Source organism: Lutra lutra, chromosome 9, assembly GCF_902655055.1.
Source record: "Lutra lutra chromosome 9, mLutLut1.2, whole genome shotgun sequence".
Lineage (NCBI taxonomy): Eukaryota > Metazoa > Chordata > Mammalia > Carnivora > Mustelidae > Lutra > Lutra lutra.
Genome location: NC_062286.1, coordinates 115,353,931 through 115,375,994, shown reverse-complemented (window position 1 = coordinate 115,375,994; position 22,064 = coordinate 115,353,931). Strand labels below are relative to the sequence as shown.

Below are 22,064 nucleotides of genomic sequence, written 5' to 3'. Positions count from 1 at the left end.
GTTTTTGTTTTCTTGGCTTTAATAATCACTGTGTGCCTTATTTGCTTAGTTTTCTCTGTAATAGCTCCAATCCATCTCCCAATTCTTTGTCAGAATACCAATCCTTCATAACGGCCTCAGCTTTGTGCTCAGTCTAGGGGCAGGATAGTGTAATGCTGTGGTTCTTAAAGCATGGTCAGTCCCTGGACCAGCAACGGTACAGCATCGCCTGGGACCTGCTAAAAGATGCAAACCATGGAGCCCTACCCAAGACTTACCGATTAGCCTCCACTCTGGGGCAGGGGTCCAGCCCTCTGGTTTTTTAACTAGCCCTCCAGGGGATGCCGGTGTGTACTTGAGCTTGAGAACATCTGTATAAGGGTTAAGAGCTTGGATACCCAAACCCAAGGCTGCTGAAGGCTCGGATCCCAGCTGTCGCACTCCTTTGGGATAGAAGAGCTTCCAGGGCCCAATCTCCCCATTCACTAAATGGGGACAAACCATGTCTCCCACAGTTGGGAGCTCCTTGGCTTTGCGGAGCAACACCAACTCCAGTTTTCCTAGGGGACACCCCTCCTGGTGCCCAATGAAACTCGTTCCAGCACGGGAGGGGAGTAAACCTGGCTGCAGAGAGCCTCCCCGGGCCTTCCTGGGTCCTCTGCTCAGAACCTGCCCTCCGTGAGCCTCTTCCAGCACCCCCAGGGTCCCCCGAAGTGAAGTCCCTTCCTCTACTCCCTGTAGGAGCCTCACCTCCCCCTGCCACAAGTACCATTTTGAAGCATTCTCTGTCAGAGCCCCCTGCCACCTAGCCCCACCCCCCTCCTCCTCCCCACTCACTCTGTCCTAGCCCTCTAGAGCCATCTCCTGCCCCTCCCAGCTTCCATTCCTTCCACAGTCCTCCACTCGACACAACCTTCCCCTCCTGGGCCAGAGCTCCCCCTTTTGCCATGGAACCACCCCCATACTATCCCTGGGGTGTTCTCCTCCCCTGAAATACTGGGATGGGCAGGGAGCATCACCATTCTGCCTTCCTCCTCCCTGCAGTTCTCAGGGTGAGTACCTCTGTAAGCCTCAGATTTCCTGCTCCTTCGCTTTCTGTGGTGCTCGGTCTATCACAAGGCTTGGGAAATCCCTAGTCTTCATCCTGGCCCACAAGTTCCCGCCTCACCACCAGCCCACCACATCTCTGTCTCCCTGTCTCCTCCCTCTCTTACCCCATTCCCTGAATTCCAGCCACACCGGCCTCCTTTGCACCGCTCTCTTCCCTCTGACACAAATGCTCTTCCAGTAGATAGGCATTTGGCTGACTCTTTTACTTCTAGTAGGTCTCTGCCAAAGGCTACCTCCTTGGAGAGGTTTTCTCAAGCCACCATTCTAAAATGGCACCTGCTCTGTCCCTTGCTATCCCTTTACAAACTGCTTCAATGTCCTGTGTAGGAGTGTTATTTACGACCACATAATTCCATTACGTGTTTAAAAACCTTTTTTTTTTAAGATTTTATTTATTTGACAGAAAGAGAGAGTATGCACACAAGCAAGGGGAGAAGCAGAGGATGAGAGAGAAGCAGGCTCCCCACTGAGCAGGGAGCCTGATTCGGGGCTCCATCCCAGGGTCCTGGGATCATGACCTGAGCCGAAGGCAGAGGCTTAACCGACTGAGCCACCCAGGTGCCCTCCATGACATTGTATGTTCTCTGTCAACTCCTCAAAGGCAGGGGCCACTGGAAGGGCCTAGACCTCACAGCTGCCCCTCCCTTTTCCTTCATTTTTCCGGTCACTGAATGCTGGGTTCCAGTCACATGTCTGGCACCACGTGAGGCTCCGGGGATATGGAGGCGGGCATGCGTGCTGACAGAGAAAGGTGTGGAAGAAGGCTTGCTGTAATTTTCACAGAAAATTTCACAGAGTCTGGGGTCTCTGTTCCAATCCTAGGTGGGCAACCTCCTCCCTCCTCAGTCTCTTCATCTATAAAATGGAGCTAATGATATTAGCAACCTCATGGGATTGGCATGAAAATACTATAATTCCAGTGGCTGACAGACAACTTCAATAGCTATTGGCAATTGGTTATAAGAAGAAGAGGGTTCCTTCTGTAACTTAAGAAAAGCCAGAATAAAGAAAAAAAAAAATCAGTCAAGCCATCAACAATGTTTCAAGCAGCCTGGCCCTTCTCACACACACACAAAAAGATGTACCTTCCTCGTGGTTCCCCCAGAACTTCAGATCCAATCTCACTTTTAAGACTCAAGTGGGATAGGGCACATGGGTGGCTCAGTGGGTTAAAGCCTCTGCCTTTGGCTCAGGTCATGATCCCAGGGTCCTGGGATGGAGCCCTGCATCCGGCTCCCTGCTTGGCAGGAAGCCTGTTTCTCCCTCTCCCACTCTCCCCCTGCTCGTGTTCCCTCTCTCGCTGTGTCATTCTCTCTCTGTCAAATACATAAATAAAAATCTTAAAAAAAAAAAAAATCTCAGGTGGGATAACTAGCTGGGAGAAAGACTCCGTTGGCCTTGCTCAACCTCTGAGGCCAGTAATGGCAGACACTGGGCCAGCCTTGCCTCAGCACCATGCAGCCTTCCAGAAGCTCTGAGTAAAGATATAGGTGTTCATGGCATGACAGGATTTGGGTTTGTCTTTTCACCTTTTAAATCAACTTTATTGCAGTATAATCTCCATACAATAAAACTCCATCACCCAGAAAATGTGGGGGCAGTCAACTCCCACCCCCAAAATAACCCACCGATGTGTTTTCTACCATGGATCAATGTTGCTTGACTTTATATTCATGGAGTCACACAACATGGACTCTTTTTAATCCTTTTTTTTTTTTTTTTTTTACAGCTTTAATGAGGTAAAGCTGGAAAACTGACCTCTATAAACCACACCTATTTAAAGCGTCTGATTGGAAGCGACTTTCACATATTTCCCAACCCTGGAAACGATCATGAGATAATTTCAAGATAATAAACATATCCGTCAGCCCCCAAAAGTTTTCCTCACGTGCCTGCCTCCCCACCCCAACCACTAATCTGCTTTCTGTCACTGTAAATTAGTTTGCATTTTCAAGCACTGTAAAGAGAATTATGAGGTCTGTACCCTCCTGTGCCTGGTTTCTTTCATTCAGCATCATTATTTTAATTCAACCACTCCGCCCTGGCAGCATCTCACCGGATAGGAAGACCACAGTACTTCCTGATGAACATTAGAGTGTTTTCCAGTTTGGGACTCTTACGGAAAAAGCCACTACAAGCATTCTTATGAAAGTGTATTTGTGAAGATAAATTTTCATGTATCTGGGTAAATACCGAGGCATGAGGTGCTGGGCCGTAGGACAGCTTGTTTTGTTTTTCCCAAAGTGGTTGAACCACTCTACACACTCACCCGCCGTCTAAAGTTGAACATCAAGCTTGTTCCTGTCTCGCCGTTTCTAGGCTTCTTCCTGCTTCCTTAAAGCCTTACCACTAGTTTTAGCATGGCTGGCTTCAGGTGTCCCCCACCCCCACATTCATATGTTGAATTCATAAGCCCCAGTACCTTAGAATTTAACACATTTGGGGATAGGTCCTTAAAGAGATGATTAAGGGGGGGGGGGTGTGGGTGGCTCATGTGGTTAAGCGTCTGCCTTTGGCTGGGCTCATGGTCCCAGGGTCCTGGGATGGAGCCCTGCATCGGGCTCCCTGTTTGGCGAAGTCTGCTTCTCCCTCTCCCTCTGTGTGCTTGCTTGATCTCTCTCTCTTTCTCTCAAATAAATAAATAAAGCTTAAAAAAAAAAATAAAGAGCTGATTAAGTTAACACAAGCCCATTAAGGTGGGACCCTAATTCAATAGGACTTGTGTCCTTACAGTAAGAGGAAAAGATACCTACACAGAGGGAAGACCTTGTGGGACAGTCAGAAGGCAAACACCTTCAGGCCAAGAGAGGTCTCCGGGGAGAAACTAAACCTGCCAACACTTTGATCTTGGACTTTTAGCCTCCAGAACTGTGAAAAAATGAATTTCTGTTAAGCCACCCAGTCTGTAATATTTTGTTATGGTGGCCCTAGCAAACCAACACAGAGGACTTCCCATCACTATTTTGCAACCATTATAATAATAATTGATCCAGGCAAGAACCCTCAATGAACGCTAAAACCAGCAGGCAGAGAGTGAGATGAAAAACAGGATAGTCTCAAAATATCTTCCCCCAAGATACTTTTCTTTTTCTAAGATTTTATTTATTTATTTGACAGAGAGAGAGATCACAAGTAGGAAGCGTGACCTGAGCTGAAGGCAGAGGCTTAATCCACTGAGCCACCCAGGTGCCCCTCCCCCAAGATACTTATTAATTACAAAGGGGAAAACAGCAACTTTTCAGTGGAGTATGACAGTGGACATCATCTTAACCAAATGATCAAAGTTAATATCACTAATTTTGGGACAAACCAAGTTATGTGCCTTCTGATGGGATATACTCGGGACACAGCTTTCTCTCAGTGGCATTCCTACCAAAAATGAATCCAATCGTGAGAAAATAAAAGATTCAAATTAAGGACATCTACAAAATAACTCACCAGTACTCTTCAACAATGTCAAGGTCATGAAAGACAAAGGGTGAGGAACTAACTCCTTCTCCAGATTAAAGGAAACTAAGAAGACAGGACAGCTAAATGAAACCTGCGATCCTGAATTCGATCCTGGGGAATGGCTACATTATTGGGACAATTAGCAAAATTTAAATCTTAAAGGTGTATTAAAAGAATCATGTCATCACTAAAATTCCTGATTTTGATCATTACCCTGAGATACTGCAAGACAATGTCCAAGTTCTTAGGACATACACACAGAAGTATATCAGATAAAGGGGCATAACGTCTGGAAATCCACTCTAAAATGATTTAGGGAAGAAAAGTATACGTACATATTATATACACAAACACGTGCACAAAGGAGAATATGATAACACAAACATAGCTAAATACAACAATTTGTTATTTGGGTTAAAAGTATATCAGAATTCTTGTGTTCACTTTGGCAGCATATATACTAAAAACTGAACGACACAGAGATTAGCACGGCCCCTGCGCAAGGGTAACACGCAAATTCATGAAGAGTTCCATAGTAAAAAAGAAATAAATATATGAGAATTCCTTACTACTCTTGTAACTTATATGTAAATTTTAAATTTTAACTGCCCCCACCCCCACCCCGCCGGCCCCGGGGCAAATTACATCCTTTCAATGGCCACACTATCAGAAGTGGCCAGCTCCCAAACCCAAACCCAAAGTGCTCTTTTATTCTTTTTCTCCATTATATTTATCCATGTCAAAAATTATTGTTGGGCACCTGGGTGGCTCAGTGGTTTAAGCCTCTGCCTTCAACTCAGGTCATGATCTCAGGGTCCTGGGATCAAGTCCTGTCATCCGGCTCTCTGCTCTCTGTAGGGAGCCTGCTTTCTCCTCTCTCTCTGCCTGCCTCTCTGCCTACTTCTGATCTCTCTCTGTCAAATAAAGTAAAAATTGAAAAATTTGTTTAGTTAATAGTACCTGACATTTACTGTGGGCAAGGTCCTGTCGTGTTCCAAGTGTACAACCACAGTGACTCCTCCGACTGCTGTTCTTCCCATCTTGCAGATGGGAACTAAGACACGAGAAAGTTAATTAACTTGCACAAGATCACTGGTATCATGTCTCCTTCAGGGGCGTAGACCCTCAACTAAGGTAGACATTGTCTTGTTCACTGCCCTTTTCCTCTCACTTAGAACAGTGCCTAGCACATTATAGGAATTCAATAAATACAGATTCAGTTTAAAAATAACGGGTACCTACTAGGCAGTGGAGTACAAAGCAGCCAATAAAACAGCACTTTCAGCCTTGCATCCAATTAGTCACTTACATATATTCATGTATACTTAGCCACTCTTAATATATGTATTTATACATAAAATTTTGCATATATATATATATACACACACACACACATATTTTCTTTTTTTCAATCTGGCGCTATCGACGCTGGGAGGTTAAGGTCAGCCTTGCACCCAATTAGCCACTTACATATATTCATATATACTTAGCCACTCTTCATATATGTATTTATATTTTTGCGTGTATTTATTTTTATATTATATTTTTATATATTTGTATTATGCATTTATATATTATACATATAGATTTCATTTGGAGCTATCAACGCCGGGAGGGTAAGGTCCAATCACCCATTCTGCAGAACAGAAAACTGAGGCACCGAACGGAACAATGATTTGCCCAGAATCAAGGGGCTATTGGCAGGCAGGGTGTGGATTCCAACGCCGTCCGGAAGGTTCCCAGGCGCAGCCTATGAATCAATCAAACCGCCCAATCCAATCAACCAATCGGTATTTATTAGGCGCCTACTGCGCGCAGCTCCTCTTCACGCCGCGGAGGCGGAGGGAGGGGGCTGTGGTGGGGAGGCAGTCGCGGAGACCGGAGGACGCCGCGGATCGCCCGAATTTGGCGCCTATTTTTTGTTGGCTGGGTGTTCTCGCCTGTGATTGGGCCGCGGCGCGGCGTGCCCGGTACGCCGGGCTGCGGCTGCTCTGTCGACCTTGGCAAGACCCGGGCGGCGCCGTGCGCGACGGGCCTCCCGGGGGATGGGCCACCAGGAGCCCCCGCTGGCCCGAGTGCGGGCGGGAGGTGCGGCTTATATAAACAGGTTATGTAAAGGGCTCAGCTGGCGCGAACACGTGGAGAGCCGCGGGAGTCCGGACACCCGGGTCCCCCCCGCGAGCGCCGCCGCCACCACCCGTGCCGCAGCAGGCTCCGGCGCACACCCGGCCGGACCCGCCGCCTCTCGCGCCGCTCGGTACCAGAGGCAGCCCTGGTCCGGAGCGGACCATCCCCAGCCCCGGGCGCCAGGGGGGAAACGGGCCGCCCGGAAGTGGCGGGACGCCGGCCAGGTAAGCACGCAGGCGGCGCAGTCAAAGCAGCCGCCGAGGCTGGAGCCACCTCCGCCCTCTCGGGCGCTTGGGGAGGGCAATTGGGTCCCCAGTTTGGCGGGCTCGGGGACGCGGTACTTTTAAACCAACCTCCTCCACCCGCCGCCCTCGGGGACTTGGGTCGGTCCGCGGAGCTCCACTCAGGCTTAATTCAATGGACTGTTTACACCCGGGAGAACCCAAGGCGGGATGCGAGGAGGGGAATCGCAGAGGGGACCACGCAGTGGAAAAGATTTCCACAGTCAGAGTTAACTCTTAAGGCAATTTTCTTAAGTCGTGAAGACTGCTGGTCCTCGTTTTTCCTACTCTTAGGCAACAGATTAACTGGGGGGGGGGGGGTGTTTTGCCTTTCTTTCCGGTTCCCCCTCTGAGCCACAGCCTAGTGGTTTCGTCCTTCCCGCTTTCTCCTCCCCTCCCCGGTTCAGTCAGCGGCGGCGGCTTCCGTCTTAAAGGGGCCGCGGCGGCCGGAGGAGGTGGAGGTGGGAAGCCCTACAGCCTGCGCTCCTTTCCTTCCTGCTTCGGCCTACTTGGTTAACCGATTCTTTCGCCCGCAGGTCACAATCCAGGGTCCCGCTCCTCCGCGTCCCGGGGCCGGACGGAGGGATGAGGCAGGGGGGACCCAGGCAGCACCGTTGCTGCTCCCCCCGCCGCCCGCAGCCATGGAAACGGGGGAGGAGGACGGCGCCCGCAGAGGTACACAAAGCCCCGAGCGGAAAAGGCGAAGCCCAGTGCCGCGGGCGCCCAGCGCGAAGCTGAGGCCGGTGGCGGCCCAGGCCATGGATCCGGTGGCGGCCGAGGCCCCGGGCGAGGCCTACCTGGCGCGGCGGCGGCCAGAGGGTGGCGGCGGGTCGGCGCGTCCGCGGTACAGCCTGTTGGCGGAGATCGGGCGCGGCAGCTACGGCGTGGTTTACGAGGCAGTGGCCGGGCGCAGCGGGGCCCGGGTGGCGGTCAAGAAGATCCGCTGCGACGCCCCCGAGAACGTGGAGCTGGCGCTGGCCGAATTCTGGGCCCTAACCAGCCTCAAGCGGCGCCACCAGAACGTCGTGCAGTTTGAGGAATGCGTCCTACAGCGTAACGGGCTAGCCCAGCGCATGAGCCACGGCAACAAGAGCTCGCAGCTGTACCTGCGCCTGGTGGAGACCTCGCTCAAAGGTAGGAGCGCCGCCAGCCGTCCCGCCCGCAGGGGACCTGATCCCACAGCTCTGGACGGCTCGGCCCTGGCGGACCCCCAGACCCTTAGGCCCTGGTCCCGGTCCTGTCAGCTGGGCCCAGACACGCCCTCCTTCTCGGGGGCCCAGACGTTTAGACCCTTTTCTCCCCTCAGGACCCCGGATCGGTCCCTGGCACAAACGGGAGCTGGTACTTTAGTAAAAAGGGGCTCGTTGAGTGCTCACCGTTATCTTAGTTAAGTGCTCAGTGAAGGTGGACTGTTAGTGTCAAACTTCTAGTATTCTGAGTTTCCACTGGGAGATGAGGGGGATTGGGCTGAGTTGGTGGAAGAACTTCACAGCCCCCTCTCTAGGGCCTCTTCTCTTTCCCTCCCCAAACTAAAAGAACTTTGCTGGACCCACCCACACCCCCTCCCTGCCTGGTTCCAAATGTCCTGACACCCTTCAGCTCCACCCCCAAACTCTTGTTTCTCAGTCTTCCGTTTTCCTCTGAGACCCACCACCCCCTCAGCACATCCCAAGGCAGTCAAGCAAACCGGTGGGTTTCCTGGCTGAGTCCTCTGGGGCCTGCTGGATAATAACCCCCGCCCCAGGTGGGCCTAGAGCTGTCACATAACACAAAACATCTTTTTTCCTCCTTTCCTCCGTTTTACAAACTTTTTGTAAACCCCCTGAGGCTGGCTGGCTTGGGTGTTTATAGGGATGATGGACTTTGGGGAAGCAAGGGGGTTGCAGTCGTGGGAGGGCTAATCCTAACTTCTGGGTTTTAGTTGCAGTTAGTTGCCCTCAGTTAGGGAGTGAGTTCATCTTTGAGTGCTCAGTACTCACATGTCTTGTTCAGACTGAAAATTGGCCAAGGATCTCTAAAGACAGGAGAGGGCCAGGGGGCTGGAAAGATCTTAGGAGACTTTCTTAGGGGAGAGGTTAAGCGTCCCACCTATGTCCTAGATGTCCTGTAGAGTGACTTTGGGTAATAACTTTTAAAAGTAAATTCTCTCCTCTTTCTCTACATGGAGAAACTAAGGATTAGAGGTAGTAAACAAATACAAGCTGATGAGGTTAATCAGCTTGTAAGGAGAGTTGGGATTTCCTTACAGGTTTTCAGAGCGTAAGTGACATAAACCCAGATCTGTCTTGATTCAAGGCCTAGATTCTTTCATATGGGTAATGATGCCCTCGCTTCCCCGAAAATAAACTGGAGCTGACCTTTAAGAATGGGAAGGATTGGGGTGGGGTTGGACAGGGCATTTTGTTTGTGGAGTTTTTGCCCAATTTTAAACATCCTGCAACCCATCCCAGGAGAACTCCGTCCCATTTTAAGTCTGTTGTTTGACAATGGACTGGGGGATTTGATCAGTATCACTGGGAGTCCTTTTTCAAAATAGGTTTTCACTTTGTATGCCCAGCCCTGCCCTCATCCATTCTGAAAAGCCCACCCTCTCTCCCCAGGGTGAATATATTTGTTTTGAAAAGACTTTCCAGGAGATTCCTTGAAGCTTACCTGTATCATGCAAGCTATTCACTTCCATCCTTAGACTGTCTTCTCCACTATGATTAACCAATAGTTTGGACTTCATAATACATGACTGCCCTGGGATGTGGGAATTCACTTTGCCAATGATCCCCTTCTACCCTCAATTCTTTGAGGCCAATCTTGAAACTTCCACCCAGGTGGGGAAGTCTTGGCTTCCCCCTCCTCACACGTAGATACTGCAGATTCTCTCACGTGTAGAATTTGTCAGAACTCCACAGTAAACGGTGGCAGTATAACCTCCTGGTTAATAGCCTAGGCTTTGTGTTTGGGCTCACTTTAAGTCATGGCTGTCTGCACTGACTGCAGGAGGTATGGGACAAGTGGTTTAAAACCTCTAGGGAGCATTCCTTTATCAGTAAGATAAGGGTGCCTGTGTTCTCGAGTTGCTGTGCAGCCTGGGAATGTCCCTAAGTGCTCTGATAAGGAGGAACTCAGCAAGTTGAGTCCACGTTTTGTGTCCTCTTTCATCATGCCCTTTGAGATTCATTCACTGTGCTCTTGTTCAAGTTTGACCGTGGAACACATCCTGTTGTCTGGGTTGTTAGTAACACCAGGTTGAGAGACAACACTGGTATTTTCTGTCTCCCTTTGTGAGTTAAAACAGGTCTAGAGCAACAAAATAATTTTGTTTTAGGTCATACACTTCAGTCGCCCTTTCAGTTGTTGGGCCTCTTCAAAATACTTGATCTCTGCTTTGGGTCAGGCAATGTTGAGGGCTCAGAGAAGGAGCAATCAAGGGAAGGGTGCACAGCTAGCTGCTGAAACTGACATTGAAATTTACATGTCAAATGTTAATTTAGCAAGCAGTAAATAGGCATTGTTTTCTGCTATTAGTATTAAAGTGAAGAACAAAAAGACCCACATTGCTCTTAGGTAAGTTTTCCTGCCTTTGGCTTCCAGAATTGGGCAGTCTTAATCAGCCCTGGGGCGCTGGATTTACAGCTTGCTGATATCACTCCTGAAAAGTCCAAGAGCTGGGAGGAATCTTAGAGATAATCTGGTTCAGCCTTGTCATTAACTCCTGTGCAGTCACCTTTTGCCCAGCCTCTTACAATTTAGAATAATTTTGAAATAGACCAAAAAAGTGTTAATCTGTCTTAAAGTCTCTTTTGAACTAAATCTACATAGTTTTACAGAGTCCTCAGAGTTGCATTTTGGGTGGTGGGGTCGTGGCAGCCTTTGCCCCAGAGGAACTCAATTTGGAAAATTTGAGCACCTGGAGAAGACTTTAAGTGCTAATCAGAGTCACAGGAGGGAAAGGCTAGTTGTCTGGTTAGCGAGGGCTTTCCTTAGAGTGTTGTACAGGATTAGCAGGAATGATAATCTAGAGTTAGCTAGGAGTTGGCAGAAAAGATAGGCTTGAAAGAAGGTAGAGAAGGAGTGGGATTTATTTTACAAAGGGCTGAATAGGGAATAGTTGGGATTTTTTTCCCTCTTCAGTATCAGCACTCTAGTGAATACGCAGAAGGCATCTCTGTAGTCTTAAGAAATTATTTGGCCTGTAAATCCAATATCAAAAAGAAAAAAGAAACTTGTTAGTGCAGTTCTTAGGTTTATCCAACTTTGATAGCCTATAGGTCTCCTGTCTTTCCTTTCTCTCTGAATGTAGAACAAACACATAGAGCATTATGTAGTGAAGAGGAGTTCCAGGGTCAGTGGTGGTCTTGGAACCCTGATCTGGCCTTCTGTTTCACAGGGAGGGAAACAAGCCTAGGAAAGAGGACTCGCCTTATATGAATGAGTGAGTGGTAGCATTCAAACCAGCTCCGGACTTCCTTAAACCAGATTAACAATCCTGTAAATTACTCTGTTGATGCGTTGATGTCTTTGTTTAGCTTTCAAGTACTTGTCACAAGAAACAGGAGTTAAAGCATAAACAGTTTGCACTATCGCCTTGTTTCCATTGCCAAAGGACCCTGTCCTGAATGTACCTAAAACTGAATTCTAGCTTGCTGCCACTTAGAAGATAGCAGGCAAGCCTCATTGTCAGACTAAATTCAAATTCCTGAATGCTCTCTAACACACACACTGATCCTTCTGACAGCGATGAATACGTTAATATGTATACTATATCATCTTCACGACAAACCCAAGGCTCATAAGGCCAAATAAGTTTGGAAAAGCTTTGGGGGGGGTCTAGCTTATCCCATCTTAGTAGGACACTGGTTCTGCTTTACCAACTATTTCACATTTGCCATGCTTAAGAGATCTTAGGCAGCTTCGCATGGGTAGGAATCAAGGCCCTTGGGAAGTCAGGTCTATGCCTTTGTGCCCAGTGGTGACTGTGAGCCAGGCACTGCGGAGAGGCCATGCGAAGTTTCCTCCATGAGGCATGCAGAAGACACAGTCCCAGATGACCGCAGCTCAAGGTCCGAAGTGATGGGTAGCCGCTCAGACCCTAGAAAGTGGCTCTGAATTCTTTTACTATGGCTTGGGGCTCAGAAAGGCAGAGAGCCGGGCAGTGATGTTCGGCTACTCAGACATAGATCTAAGCTGTCATTCAGGGTCTTAGAAATGAACGGGACACAACAGGGCACGAGCATTGACAGGGAGCCCCAAGGTTTGGCTTCCACTTTTCACCCTGTTAGTAAGAGCTACAGCTTACTGATGGCTGTGGGCTGGTGCTGCGCTAGGCTTTATACCCATTAACTGCTTCAACCCTCACAACCCCCTTTTGAAGTCGGTGCTATAATGACCCCTGTTTTACAGGTGAGGAGACCGAGGTTAGCAGAATTGCCCCGTGTAAAGCAGATAACCAAGTTGAGGTCTGACAGGCTTTCAGGCTTGAGTCCGCGCTTTCCATCAGCTGTGCTGCACTCTTGGGACAGGTGGCTTAAATTCTGGGTTCTTCTGTTTTTCTTGGTTGTTAAACGGGCATAATCACATTTTACTCAGAAATTAATGGCTGCTGTTTATTTTTTAATTAGGTGCTAATCAGTACTGGGCACTGCTAGTCTCAACAGGGGGTGTCTCCCCTGTGTCTTGGCTTCCAGGGACCCTGTTCCTCCTTTCTGGTCTGTCTTTGAGACAGCCATGCAGACTTCTCTCTTCCTGCCCCCTGCCTGCCTTCTGAGTGCGCTGGGAATTTTAGATACGAGCCTCAGGAGACAGGAACAACCCTTGCTTAATTGAGAGTTTTGGCTAATTGGGTCGCACAGGATAGGGTTTTTCTTGTGTAAATTTCCAAGAATTGCTTAGCTTCCTGTAAAATAATGAGCTCACTCTCCTCTCAGATTTGGCCTTTGGTGGGGTCCTTCGTGACTCAAAAATCTTGGATCCTCACCTGGTTGTCTTTAATGTGCACATTTTACGTGGCTACTACTAGAACTTTCCCTGGTTGTTGGCTGTTTGTTGTTGTTTTGTTTTAAGCCTCTAGCTCACAGTTCTCCTCTTGCTTCATTTCACCCAATTACTGAGCCCCTGGTATGTGTGAGGCAGACCGTGAGGAGTGCAGAGACCTGGTTTCCCTCCCCTGTGAGCGCGCAGGCATGGAGGAGACTTGGATGGAGCACGACGGACGTTACTTCACCTCAGCCTCTGAGAGATGCTATAGGGGAACAATTTCGAGGAATGTGGACTCAATTGAGGGAAGGGAAGGATGAGTTGTAAAAGGGTAGATGGAAGCAATCCTGGCAAGGGTGAGGTCTAGGTAAGTAGGAAGGCCCTCGTGTGGAGAGAAAAATGGGCCAGGGCCTCCAGAGGTTACTTCCTTCCCCATCTCTGCTTGGCTGGCAGAGTCTGCATTTTACCAAGACCCCTGGAATGTTCCAGGCCTAATAGCTAGGCTTAGTATTCTCATGCTTGTTGTCATTTAATCCCCCCGCTTGAAGTTGGTGTTTTTGTAACCTGGTCTTATACAGGAGAAAATCCGGATCCATCAAGGTCAGGTAACTTGTCCAGGACCGCCAGCAAAGGGTCAGGGTCTAGATCTACATCCAGAAGCTCTTCCAAGGTCTGTGTGCTTGACCTTGCACCTTACAACTGCAACCTTACAACTGCCCAAGGGCTGCCCCTGGTGTCCAGACACATTAACATAATTCATATCAAGTCCTTCATTGTGTGCTTTGGTGTCTAGGTTCCATGCAAGATGCTTCCTGGATCACAGTTAAGCCTTACAGTAACCCAGTGAGGTAGATTCTCCCTGGAATATGGATAATGAAACAGATTCATAAAGTCTTAAGACCTTTGCCCAGGGTCACATAGCCATGGAAGTGAACCATGGGGGTGCCTACCCTGGGCCTGGGAGGCTCCATAGCCCTTGTCCTGTCTGTCTCTCCTGTTAGGCCTGAAGGTTCTTGGCCCTTGGCCTCTGTAGGACACTGTGTCTTGTCTTGGCAGTCACTCTCTGGGGTTGATTGTCTAGTGCACAATGACATTTGACTAATCTTGTGAAGTGCTTTGAACACACCCTGTGTGTTGATACTGGACCCAGCCTCTTTATAGTGACAGGACACAGCCCAAGGTCATTGAGACAGTGACCAGGGCTTGGTCTGTGTGCTCATCTTTCTTTGGAAGAAGAGCTTGTCTTGGGAAGGGGGCCTTGTCTTCAGCTTCTCCAGACTGATTTTCAGCAGAGCCACTTCTTTAAAAAAAATACTAATATATAGCTTTTAACTAAGCAAAAACAGGGCCGGCTATAGTCATAATGAATTCAGAGTTCATTTTTCAAGGTTTTTTTTTCCCCCCAACCCTTTTTCTTAAAATTGTAATTTTATGTTCTGTTTTTTTCATTTCCCATTAAACTTGCTTCTTAACCTGTTATGTGACCTCCTCTTTTGACTCTTTAAGAAAATTAGAAGTAGAACATGGTCCTTTTAAAGCATTCAACCAAGTGGCAGCGCCATAATTAACCACTAAGTCTTCTCAGGACATTCTTCTCAAACCTTCACTTTGACCCTGTAGTTCAGAATACCCATTCTGGGTGCTTTGGGAGCTTGCCGTGACCTTTTTGTTGCTGTCAGTGATCGGGGTTTTGTTTGTTCTCGGCTTTTGTGTTTTTGGTACTCTTCTTAGAAGAAATTCCTCCAGTGAGATTTTCTTTATGTCCAGTGGATTGAGCAGTTTTAGGACTTGGTGATCCATACTCCTGAACTTGGCACATTCAAGTCAAAGTCCTAATTAGTGCCCTACTGAGAAATGAATCTGCAGGTTTGTGGTGGGACCCTCAGCATGAGGGACTTGGTGAATGTGAAACTCCTTGGGGGCATAGGTCTGTGAACTTAACAGAAAAACTGTCAGCAGTGGACAGTAGAACATCTAGGCTGTAGGATCATGGTTAGGAATCCGGGCCATAGAGCCTGGGCGCCGTCTCCTACTGGCCGTAAAACCACAGGCAAGTAATTAATTTTGGGCCTTTGTTTCCTCCCCTGTAAAAGGGGATGTAATTACGGTCTCAGTAGATAGGGGTTTGGAGTAAGAAGAGGGGATTGGCCAGAGTACTCTCTCAATGTTTCCTTCCTGTCACAGAGGACATGTGATGTTACTAAATACTGATTCTAAACCTCCCAGCACCTTCCCTGCCCCCCCCCCCCCCGCAACTCCTTCCCTCTTCTCCCTTGCAAGCCTCACTTCTTGGGGGTTTCCGAAACTGACGAATCCCCTCAGCTGCCCGGCGGTCTTCCACCTCTAACTCCTCATGCCCGCAGAGGGAACTTGTGGCAGGGATTCTGAGACCTGCTGTCACACATGGCAGCATCTTGGCCATGAGAACCCAGCGTGTATACACGGTAGTGCTGTTAGCAGCCCGTGTGTCTTACTTAAACGGTAGGTCTTAAAATTGGTCACTTAGACTCTGTAAGCAGGATATCGTTCTAAAACGTGCCAAGAACTTTTTTTTTTTTTTTAAAGATTTTATTTATTTATTTTTCAGAGAGAGAGGGAGGGAGAGCGAGCACAGGCAGACAGAATGGCAGGCAGAGGCAGAGGGAGAAGCAGGCTCCCTGATGAGCAAGGAGCCCGATGTGGGACTCGATCCCAGGACGCTGGGATCATGACCTGAGCCGAAGGCAGCTGCTTAACCAACTGAGCCACCCAGGCGTCCCCGTGCCAAGAACTTTTAATTCCTGTTGCTTAGCGCCTAAGTTCAAATCCTTCAATCTGCTGGACTCCCATTTCTTAGGACCCTACTCCAGAGGCTTCTGCTCCAGCCTCCTTTCTGCGCATCCCCTGCTCTATCTCTCTGTGCTGATCCCAGATGACTTGGGTACCTTGCTGTGAGCTCACGCCTGTGGTGTGCTCACTCTCCATCCCAGGAGACACTGCTCAAGGGCCATCCTTGACTGATCTTCAGGCTGCCTCTCTCCCAACCACTTTGTCCACTCCTTGGGTGGAATCACACCCTATTCCTTGTTCTCATCACTGTAGGCCGGCGTTCTGTTTCTAATGACTGGAAGCCTGAACTAAGGCAGAGACGACTGCTGATCTCCTCTCTGGTGTCTCACAAGCAGTGTGTGCCCAGGAAGTATTTAAATGGAATTGACTAGAGTGAAGAAATTCCAGCTTCTGGAGGCAGCTTGGGAATAGGCTTGTAAGACCCTGGGTATGGTGTATCCCTTTCTAGGAGGGGCCTGCTGTTTCTGGGGCCTTGAGTTTCTGAACAAGGCAGGCCATATTTTATTGGGATCCACCTGCTTGACTTGTTTTTTTTTTCCCCCATTTTCTCTGTCTCCCTTTGAACTGTGGCATAGAATGTTTTGAAACAGTTTCTTCTGTGGTCTCTAGGCCATTGGACTTGAGGGGAAGGTAATGAACCTGTCCTGAAGGTAGGCCTGTCTCTCTGTAATCACAGTGTGTTTCTTAGCCCCCTGGACCCGGGTGACAGCATCATGTTGTGGAAGGACTTGGCAGCAGAGGCTCATGTCTAACCCAGCCAGCCATGGCCATGATCTTGGGCAAGTTCTTTAACCTTCCTCTTGGTTTGCCCACCTGTAAAAGCATGTCTGGAGAGCTGAAATGACTCACACTCTTAGCCTTTAGGGCCTGGAAACCAGTTGCCTGTCAGGTGAATTGACCTCAAATCCTTAACACTTCCAGAGAACATTCCATCTTTTCTCTCTTGCTCTGGGAAGCTAAGTCTTTGACTCCCTCACCTTACAGAACTGTCAGGCTGTACCAAACAAGGGAATTACAAAATTTAAGTTTGTTTCTATCCACTCAAAACACTGTAAGCTTCTCGTGGGGATTCTGCCCCACTTGGTGTGTGTGTGTGTATTCCAGTTCTCCGTCCTGAAATTGGTGGGGAGGCACAGGCAGGCTTGGAGACCGCTGAGACAGATGGGTGCTGAAGCTGCCTGGGACTGTCTGACCTTCACGAGCCCCTGCTGACTGGTGGAGCCCAGGGATGTGTCTCCAGGAGTCCGTGTCCTTGCAGGACCATGGACTGGTCATCCCTGAAAGTTCGAGCACTTTTTCTCCTACAGTGTGTAGTCACCGTGGTAAATTAGAAGGGAAAGGCTTTGGTCAGAGGAGGGAGATCAGGCAAGCATCGAGTAGGTTGGCATTGAGGCAGGGTATATAAAGGCACACCAGCAGAGATTTGGGGAGAGGGAAGGCTTTCTAGGGAGCGAGCGCCCCAAAACCACATGGTCTGGCTAGAGCTTGGGCTTAACTATTTACAGCCTGAGCAGTAGGATATAATGATCCACATTTTCATTTTCTGATTTCAGCATCCTCTGTTCCCTAGCATGTGCAGGCTTCATTCTGTGGCCTCTAGCCCCGGGGTTACTGGGAGCCGTGGATTCCTCGGACTTGGCTGAGGCCCAGTGGGGATGTTACGGATGGTCAGGATGTCCTCTCCCTGAAGTACCTGAGGCTCTGCAAAATCTGTTTCTTGTCTGTGACTTAACTCCCAGGAATACGTGGTGGCAGTGTCCCTCTCAGTGTGGTGGAGGTGACAGAGGCTCACAGAGCTTCTGCCATCTTTCCCAATCTCTGCCCAAGGTTCTTCCCTTGGTATCCATCTCCCCCATGTTTTCCTTTTAGCTGGGAGGTGACCCAGTTAACCAGGGGGCAGAACTGGCATCTGACCCCAGCCTCACCACCTAGCCTGGGCCCTTCCTATGACTTTACCCTGGCTGGCTTCTCCACAGGAACACATGAGGGGCCACACGCCCCCGCCCACCCCCCAACCCCGCGGTGAGGCCGGCAGGGGCCCAGGTGGGCAGTCTGTCTGAAGGAAGGGGCTGGAATTCCCGCAGGCCTCTCCTGTTTGTGAGTGGACAGCTGGGGATTCCTGCGTGAAAACACAATGTGTGGTTTCTGATGAAATGAGCCCACGGCCCTGGCCCATGCGGGGAAGTCTTCTTGCCTCCCGGACAAGTAGCCAACCTCCCTGGTTTTCCATTCTGTCATGCTCCCTGATGCTGGGTCTGATTCTGAGCCTGCTTCTTCCTGTCCAGCGCTTTCCTCTGAACAAACAACCCCTCCTTTAGCATCTCCCGAGCTCAGCTCATTCCCCCCAGAGCGAGCTCTAGGGTCCCCAACCCAAACCCCACACCCCCAGGACACTTGTTTACACTTCTTTTCTTTCTCTGGGTTCTCATAATCTGGACTTACAATGTAGTCTGTTTTGCAGGCTTGTTTTCTTTTTACTTGGGTTGCCCTGGTTACCAACTTTGTGTGTAAAGTAATCACCATTCCCCACCCTTTACTTCCCCACTGTTGGAGTGAAAAAGTTGCACTGTTTTCTGATGGTAGCCTTCACAGGAGGAATTTGATGGCTTTTTAATCGCTTCCTTTCTGGCTGTACCACCAGCAAACCTTTCTTGCCCTCCTTTTTATGGGCCTTTACTTTAGCATCACACAGATTTGTGCTTCAGATCACTTCATCATTCCACAGTGTTTTTAGATAAAGAGCCTCAGCCCACCAGAGCCAGTGACCTAGAAAGAGGATTATGAGATGGGAAAGAGCTAGTTTTAAAAAGAAAACACCCCATCTGCCCTAAACTGGTTCTACCTTTATTGTTTTGATTGTGAGTAATATAAACAAATTATATAATTACAGGGGAAGTGAGGTCTGTCAGATCGTGGTCAAAACCCCAAAGCCGTTGCCTTGTCCATCCGTCTGTCCTGCCTCAGCCTAGAACTCCCAGAGCAGTGGCTTCTGTAGACTCTGCTTTGGCAGAAGCTACGTAAAGAGATGTAGCTCTTGTTTTCCGGTGGAACGGAGACCCCCGTCCTAGGGATCAGAGGAGCCATCCATATGCCTTTTCATCAGCAGGATGACCTCTGCCTGTTTAGACTTTGGGGAAGGTTACAGTCCTCCGATAACTTACGCAGAGGATCAGTGTTCCGTTAATTGCTTTGTAAAGAACATTGGGATTTGTTTGGAGATGCCAGTCACCAGCTTCCCTGGAGTTTCTGTGGTTCAGCAAAGGGAAAGACTTCTGGAAGGGCAGAGCTGGAGTGTCAAGCCAATACAACTTGATTCTAACTTCTGTGTCCGCTTTGGACTCCTGTTCCCACCAGACCTCCTTCCTGTTCACACCTCTCCTGTGTTCCATTCTCCATCTCATCTCTCAGCCCAGAGTACTCTCTTGCCTCTCTGCACCGATCTACTGCCTGTCCTTTAGGTGGAACTCAGGTCCTGACCCTTCTAGTCTCAGATTGGGCATCTCCTACCCACCCTTCCACTGTTCGTAGTAAAAGTTGACCTTGATGCAGATACTTAAGATGCTTGCTGTCTTAGGTACTTACCTGTTATCTCCTTGAAGCTAACCTTTATAGAGGGAGGGGCCTGTTACAAACCTAGCTTGTGCTGGGCAGATATGGTAGTCGAGCAGGAAATACTGGAACATGCCTTTAAGATAAACACATTTTTAGGTGCATCGACAAGAGTTGTGCAAGTTAGGAGAGAGGGGAGGAGAGGTCCTTTGCCTGGTATGGATTAACAGACATTTTTTATGGCCTTCTTGCACCCTTGACCTTGCTTGTCTCAGCAGCAACCCTGCGGGGAGGGGGAGGTGCGATGCTGCTGCTGGTCTGGAGATGCTCGAAGGAGACAAAGTGGCTTCCAGGCACATGGATTGAGTCCCTGGACTCTTTAAGTCTCTGGGAGCCTCAGGTTCTTCTGTCTTTTAAGATGCGAGTATTTCATCCTTCCTCCCCCGGTGGGGAGGGGGGTGGTAAATACTAGCTTGAAGGTCAGGGTCCAGTGTAGGTGTCCTGTGAGTGATGCCATGTGGCCATGTACAGGTGAGGCAGTGTAAGGAGAAACTTGGAAAGGTGAACTAAGTTCCGTTGCCTCCTGCTAACTCATTGAACCCGTCAGCAGGCAACCAGTTACTTAGCCAGGCACCAGGTAATTCCAAAGCCAGGTGCTTGACTCCAGTGCCCGCAGCCTGTGTCATTCCTTAGCTTGCTAGCCCTTGACTCATCCCGTGTGAGTAGAGATGGGCCTGCTTGGTGCAGTGTTGGCTTCGTGCGGGTTTTGCTGGTCCCCTTGGCTGGGAGCCTGGTCCCCGTTGTCTGGCGTAAGCTTGCTGTGCTGTGCGTGTGGTCGGAGAGTGGTGTGGGTGTGTCCGTGGCACTCAAGCTCTTTCCGGTCTTCCTTCGATTTAGGAGAAAGGATCCTGGGTTATGCTGAGGAGCCCTGCTATCTCTGGTTTGTCATGGAGTTCTGTGAAGGTGGAGACCTGAATCAGTACGTCCTGTCCCGGAGGCCGGACCCAGCCACCAACAAAAGCTTCATGCTACAGCTCACGAGCGCCATTGCCTTCCTGCACAAAAACCACATCGTGCACAGGGACCTAAAGCCAGACAACATCCTCATCACCGAGCGGTCTGGCACCCCCATCCTCAAGGTGGCAGACTTTGGACTAAGCAAGGTCTGTGCGGGGTTAGCCCCCCGAGGAAAAGAGGGCCATCAAGACAGCAAAAATGTGAATGTGAATAAGTACTGGCTGTCTTCAGCCTGCGGCTCAGACTTCTACATGGCCCCTGAAGTCTGGGAGGGACACTACACAGCCAAGGCCGACATCTTTGCCCTGGGCATTATCATCTGGGCAATGATAGAAAGAATCACTTTCATTGACTCTGAGACCAAGAAGGAGCTCCTGGGGACCTATATCAAACAGGGGACTGAAATCGTCCCTGTTGGTGAGGCGCTGCTAGAAAACCCAAAGATGGAGTTGCATATCCCCCAGAAACGCAGGACTTCCATGTCTGAGGGGATCAAGCAGCTCTTGAAAGATATGTTAGCTGCTAACCCACAGGACCGGCCTGATGCCTTTGAACTTGAAACCCGAATGGACCAGGTCACATGTGCTGCTTAAAATTCAGGGCAAAGCATCTTGAGTGTATTTAAACTAGGTGAGTGTACGCTTTTTGTTCTGCATGCCAACTTCCTGGACTGGATTCTTCATCTCAGGCCCTACGGTGGGCCCCGTGGAGCTGGGGGGAGACGGAGGGTTGAAGACACCCAAGTGCTTATTGTGAGAGGACTCACCCAGGTCTTGAGGAGAGCTGTGGGGTGGAGTAAGAGCTGGAAGGTCTAGAGAAGTCCTCTGAGTGCACATCTCAAGTGTTTTAGAAATACTTTTTCTCGACAATTAATAAACGCTTACTGGAGAAAATGTGCAAAAGAGGTACGGACAGTTTTTTTCAGGGAATATATGCTGTCCCTAATTGTGTCTCCGATTCACATGTCCAGTTCTGCACAGTTGAGAGCGTGCTATATTTAGGTCTAGTTTTGGTTCCTGCTCTTTGAGCAGTGCTCTGAGCATCTCCCATGTGATACTCGGGAAGTACAGTTTTCAGTAGTTGACATTCCACTGTACGTACCGTAATGTGACCAGTCGCCTATTTCAGATACAGAAGAGAAGATGGGTCTTCTCTTTTTTAGATAGTGTCAGCGATGTGATGAGTGAGTTCTTAGATGGAAGTCTCTGCTTAAGAGATTGATTGTGGGCTTTTATTTGTCAAGTGTTACGCTAGGCTCTGGGGTAACAGCGGTGAGCAAATTTAAGAAAACAGCCCCATCCCCCGCCTGGGTGGCTCAGTGGATTAAGCCGCTGCCTTCGGCTCAGGTCATGATCTCAGGGTCCTGGGATCGAGCCCCGCATCGGGCTCTCTGCTCAGCAGGGAGTCTGCTTCCTCCTCTCTCTCTGCCTGCCTCTCTGCCTACATGTGATCTCTCTCTGTCATAAATAAATAAAATCTTTAAAAAAAAAAGAAAAAAAAAAAAGAAAACAGCCCCATCCCCATGAATTCTTCAGCTTCGTTGAGTTAGTCGGGGAGAGAAACATTGATCGATAATCGCCGCAGGTGTTTTATGACAAAGGAGAAATGGTAGGACGGGAAATTGGCCTTTTAGGGGGTTGGTGCCCAGAGGCAGGTGTAGGGAATTGGGGGTGGGGCAGGGAGGATTCCAGGGAAAAGGACGACTAACCTCTGCCAAGGACCTGAAGCAGAGGGAGCCTCGAACACCTGAGCACC

The 22,064-nt window shown here is 49.2% G+C and overlaps 2 protein-coding genes and 1 non-coding gene across 3 annotated transcripts in view; 2 read left to right on the top strand and 1 right to left on the bottom strand.

Annotated features, from left to right (window-relative positions):
• Window positions 1-9,915, bottom strand: part of PDYN (prodynorphin) — a 105,763-nt gene extending 95,848 nt beyond the window's left edge. Inside the window, exon 1 of the mRNA XM_047745019.1 lies at window positions 9,600-9,915. Coding sequence (XP_047600975.1) covers window positions 9,600-9,608 — 9 coding nt within the window. The 5' untranslated portion in view covers window positions 9,609-9,915. The remainder of the gene's footprint in view (window positions 1-9,599) is intronic.
• LOC125110155 (U6 spliceosomal RNA) lies at window positions 4,976-5,079 on the top strand. Its single transcript, XR_007130484.1, has one exon. It is a non-coding gene; the product is annotated as a U6 spliceosomal RNA (small nuclear RNA).
• STK35 (serine/threonine kinase 35) overlaps window positions 6,444-22,064 on the top strand; it is a 42,809-nt gene continuing 27,188 nt past the window's right edge. The window contains exons 1-3 of the mRNA XM_047745017.1: window positions 6,444-6,890; window positions 7,484-8,081; window positions 20,190-20,939. Of these exons, the coding sequence (XP_047600973.1) occupies window positions 6,585-6,890; window positions 7,484-8,081; window positions 20,190-20,902 (1,617 nt within the window). The 5' untranslated portion in view covers window positions 6,444-6,584 and the 3' untranslated portion in view covers window positions 20,903-20,939. The remainder of the gene's footprint in view (window positions 6,891-7,483; window positions 8,082-20,189; window positions 20,940-22,064) is intronic.